This window comes from Grammomys surdaster, unplaced genomic scaffold (genome assembly GCF_004785775.1).
Source record: "Grammomys surdaster isolate TR1022 unplaced genomic scaffold, NIH_TR_1.0 125946, whole genome shotgun sequence".
NCBI classification, from domain to species: domain Eukaryota; kingdom Metazoa; phylum Chordata; class Mammalia; order Rodentia; family Muridae; genus Grammomys; species Grammomys surdaster.
Window position 1 is genome coordinate 2765188 of NW_021620768.1, and position 838 is coordinate 2766025.

At 56.8% G+C, this 838-nt stretch overlaps 1 protein-coding gene across 4 annotated transcripts in view; it reads left to right on the forward strand.

Moving 5' to 3' along the window:
- Kcnn3 (potassium calcium-activated channel subfamily N member 3) overlaps window positions 1–838 on the forward strand; it is a 146224-nt gene that overhangs the window by 266 nt on the left and 145120 nt on the right. For 2 of the 4 annotated variants that reach the window (XM_028753286.1, XM_028753287.1), the window contains one exon: window positions 1–743. This exon ends at the window's left edge or, in 1 of these variants, runs on beyond it. In XM_028753286.1, the coding sequence (XP_028609119.1) occupies window positions 1–743 (743 nt within the window). The remainder of the gene's footprint in view (window positions 744–838) is intronic. The other 2 variants (XM_028753288.1, XM_028753289.1) reach the window with 2 other exon arrangements.

The window sequence follows — 838 nt, forward strand, 5'->3', positions numbered from 1 at the left end:
AGCAGCAGCAGCAGCAGCAGCAGCAGCAGCAGCAGCAGCAGCAGCAGGCTCCACTGCACCCCCTGCCTCAGCTTGCCCAACTCCAGAGCCAGCTTGTCCATCCTGGTCTGTTGCACTCTTCTCCCACGGCTTTCAGGGCTCCCACTTCAGCCAACTCCACCGCCATCCTCCACCCTTCCTCCAGGCAAGGCAGCCAGCTAAATCTCAATGACCACTTGCTTGGCCACTCTCCAAGTTCCACAGCCACAAGTGGGCCTGGTGGAGGCAGCCGGCACCGGCAGGCCAGCCCCCTGGTGCACCGGCGGGACAGCAATCCCTTCACGGAGATAGCTATGAGCTCCTGCAAATACAGCGGTGGGGTCATGAAGCCCCTCAGCCGCCTCAGCGCCTCTCGGAGAAACCTTATCGAGGCCGAGCCCGAGGGCCAACCCCTCCAGCTCTTCAGTCCCGGCAACCCCCCAGAGATTATCATCTCCTCCAGGGAGGATAACCATGCCCACCAGACTCTGCTCCATCACCCCAACGCTACCCACAACCACCAGCATGCCGGCACCACTGCCAGCAGCACCACCTTCCCCAAAGCCAACAAGCGGAAAAACCAAAACATTGGCTATAAGCTGGGACACAGGAGGGCCCTGTTTGAAAAGAGAAAGCGACTGAGTGACTATGCTCTGATTTTTGGGATGTTTGGAATTGTTGTTATGGTGATAGAGACCGAACTGTCTTGGGGTTTGTACTCAAAGGTAGGGACTGTGGTTTCTCTTTATACATTCAACAAAAGGAGTATGTAGGAGAGAGAGAGAGAGAGAGAGAGAGAGAGAGAGAGAGAGAGAGAGAG